This window comes from Peromyscus eremicus, unplaced genomic scaffold (genome assembly GCF_949786415.1).
Source record: "Peromyscus eremicus unplaced genomic scaffold, PerEre_H2_v1 PerEre#2#unplaced_110, whole genome shotgun sequence".
NCBI classification, from domain to species: Eukaryota; Metazoa; Chordata; class Mammalia; order Rodentia; family Cricetidae; genus Peromyscus; species Peromyscus eremicus.
Genome location: NW_026734349.1, coordinates 396824 through 399430, shown reverse-complemented (window position 1 = coordinate 399430; position 2607 = coordinate 396824). Strand labels below are relative to the sequence as shown.

Here is a 2607-nt window from a genome sequence, read left to right as displayed (position 1 = left end):
TATTCTTTATTATTATGGTGGGATATTCTGTGGATATATATTAGGTCCATTTGAGTCATAACATCTGTTAGATCCCTTATTTCTCTGTTAAGTTTCAATGTGGCAGATCTGTCCAGTATTGAGAGTTGGATGTTGAAGTCTCCTACTACTAACGTGTGGATTTTGATGTGCGATTTAAGCCTTATTAATGTTTCTTTTACATATGTTGGTGCCCTTGTATTTGGGGCATAAACATTCAGAATTGTGACTTCATCATGGTGGATCTTTCTTGTAATGAGTATGTAATGTCCTTCCCAATCTCTTTTGATTGATTTTAGTTTGAAGTCTATGTTGTTAGAATTTAGGATAGCCACACCAGCTTGCTTCTTAATTCCATTTGATTGGAAAGTCTTTTCCCAGCCTTTTTTTTTTTTTTTTTTTTTTCTCATTAAACTTGTTTTAATGGGTCTCAAAATTCTGTGACAGATTTTTGGTCAAGTTGTTTCCATTAAAAAGTACTGATTTGAAAACTAATAACTTAAAACTGCCACACACAAAAAAAATGGTCCACAAAACATTCTCCTTTCCTTCTGAAGGTTTTACGATGCATTGTTATCATTAACCAGTCTTTTACTATTAAACTTAAATGGCCAATTGAGACAAACAGTTCTGAGACCGTTCTTCCACCACTGATTAAGACTGGGGTGGCAGGTGTTAGAGAGAATATTCATTTAGCCTTCTGAGCTTTCTGGGCAGACTTGGTGACTTTGCCAGCTCCAGCAGCCTTCTTGTCCACAGCTTTGATGACACCCACAGCAACTGTCTGCCTCATGTCACGAACAGCAAAACGACCCAATGGAGGATAATCAGAGAAGCTCTCAACACACATGGGCTTGCCAGGAACCATATCAACGATGGCCGCATCACCGGATTTCAAGAATTTAGGGCCATCTTCCAGCTTCTTACCAGAACGACGATCAATCTTCTCTTTAAGCTCAGCAAACTTGCATGCTATGTGAGCAGTGTGACAATCCAGTACAGGAGCATAGCCAGCACTAATTTGGCCTGGATGGTTCAGGATAATCACCTGAGCGGTGAAGCCAGCAGCTTCCATGGGTGGGTCGTTTTTGCTGTCACCAGCAACGTTGCCACGTCTAACGTCTTTGACGGACACGTTCTTTACATTGAAGCCCACATTGTCCCCAGGAAGAGCTTCACTCAAAGCTTCATGGTGCATTTCAACAGACTTTACTTCTGTTGTCACATTGACTGGAGCAAAGGTAACCACCATTCCAGGTTTTAAAACACCAGTCTCCACTCGGCCCACAGGGACGGTTCCAATACCACCAATTTTGTAGACATCCTGGAGGGGCAGTCGCAGAGGCTTGTCAGTTGGACGAGTTGGTGGCAGGATGCAATCCAAAGCTTCCAGCAGTGTGGTCCCACTGGCACTGCCATCTTTGCGGGTGACTTTCCATCCCTTGAACCAAGGCATATTAGCACTTGGCTCCAGCATGTTGTCACCATTCCAACCAGAAATTGGCACAAATGCTACTGTGTCAGGGTTGTAGCCAATTTTCTTAATGTAGGTGCTGACTTCCTTAACAATTTCCTCGTATCTCTTCTGGCTGTAGGGTGGCTCGGTGGAATCCATTTTGTTGACACCAACAATTAGCTGTTTCACACCCAGGGTGTAAGCCAGAAGGGCATGCTCACGGGTCTGCCCGTTCTTGGAGATACCAGCTTCAAACTCACCAACACCAGCAGCAACAATCAGGACAGCACAGTCAGCCTGAGATGTGCCTGTAATCATGTTCTTAATAAAGTCTCTGTGTCCTGGGGCATCAATGATAGTCACATAGTATTTGCTGGTCTCAAATTTCCACAGGGAGATGTCAATAGTGATACCACGCTCACGCTCAGCTTTCAGTTTGTCCAAGACCCAGGCATACTTGAAGGAGCCTTTTCCCATCTCGGCAGCCTCCTTTTCGAACTTTTCGATGGTTCGCTTGTCGATTCCACCGCATTTGTAGATCAGGTGGCCGGTTGTGGTGGACTTGCCTGAATCTACGTGTCCAATGACGACGATGTTGATGTGAGTCTTTTCCTTTCCCATTTTGGCTTTGAATTAGCGGTGGTTTTCACAACACCTGCGTTCTGACGGCAAACCCGTTGCGAAAAAGCTTTTCCCAGCCTTTTACTCTGAGGTAATGTCTGTCTTTGCAGTTGAAGTGTGTTTGTTTTATGCAGCAGAAAAATGGATCCTGTTTTCGTACCCATTCTGTTAGCCTGTGTCTTTTTATGGGCAAATTGAGTCAGTCCATTGATAGTAAGAGATATTAATGACCAGTGATTGTTAATTCCTGTTATTTTTTTTTTGTTGGTGATGTTTGTGTGTATGCATTTTCCTTCTTTGAGATTTGCTGCTGTCTATTGCCTGTGTTTTTGTGGGAGCAGCTAACTTCCTTGGGTTGGAGTTTTCCTTCTAGTACTTTCTGTAGTGCTGGATTTATGGATAGGTATTGTTTAAATCAGGTTTTATCTTGGAATATCTTGTTTTCTCTGTCTGTAGTCATTGAAAGCTTTACTGCAAAATGTCTGTCTAGGACCTTCTTCCTTTCAGATTCT

At 42.8% G+C, this 2607-nt stretch overlaps 1 protein-coding gene across 1 annotated transcript; it reads right to left on the bottom strand.

Moving 5' to 3' along the window:
- Positions 1-414: 414 nt before the first annotated feature.
- On the bottom strand, positions 415-2156 carry LOC131901545 (elongation factor 1-alpha 1). The gene has a single exon (XM_059252662.1). The coding sequence runs from the start codon at positions 2093-2095 to the stop codon at positions 707-709; it is 1389 nt and encodes a 462-aa protein (XP_059108645.1). The 5' UTR covers positions 2096-2156; the 3' UTR covers positions 415-706.
- Positions 2157-2607: the final 451 nt, after the last annotated feature.

Excerpts from the sequence above, each read along its gene's own strand:
- LOC131901545 (XM_059252662.1), bottom strand. The coding sequence starts at position 2,095 with ATGGGAAAGGAAAAGACTCACATCAACATCGTCGTCATTGGACACGTA.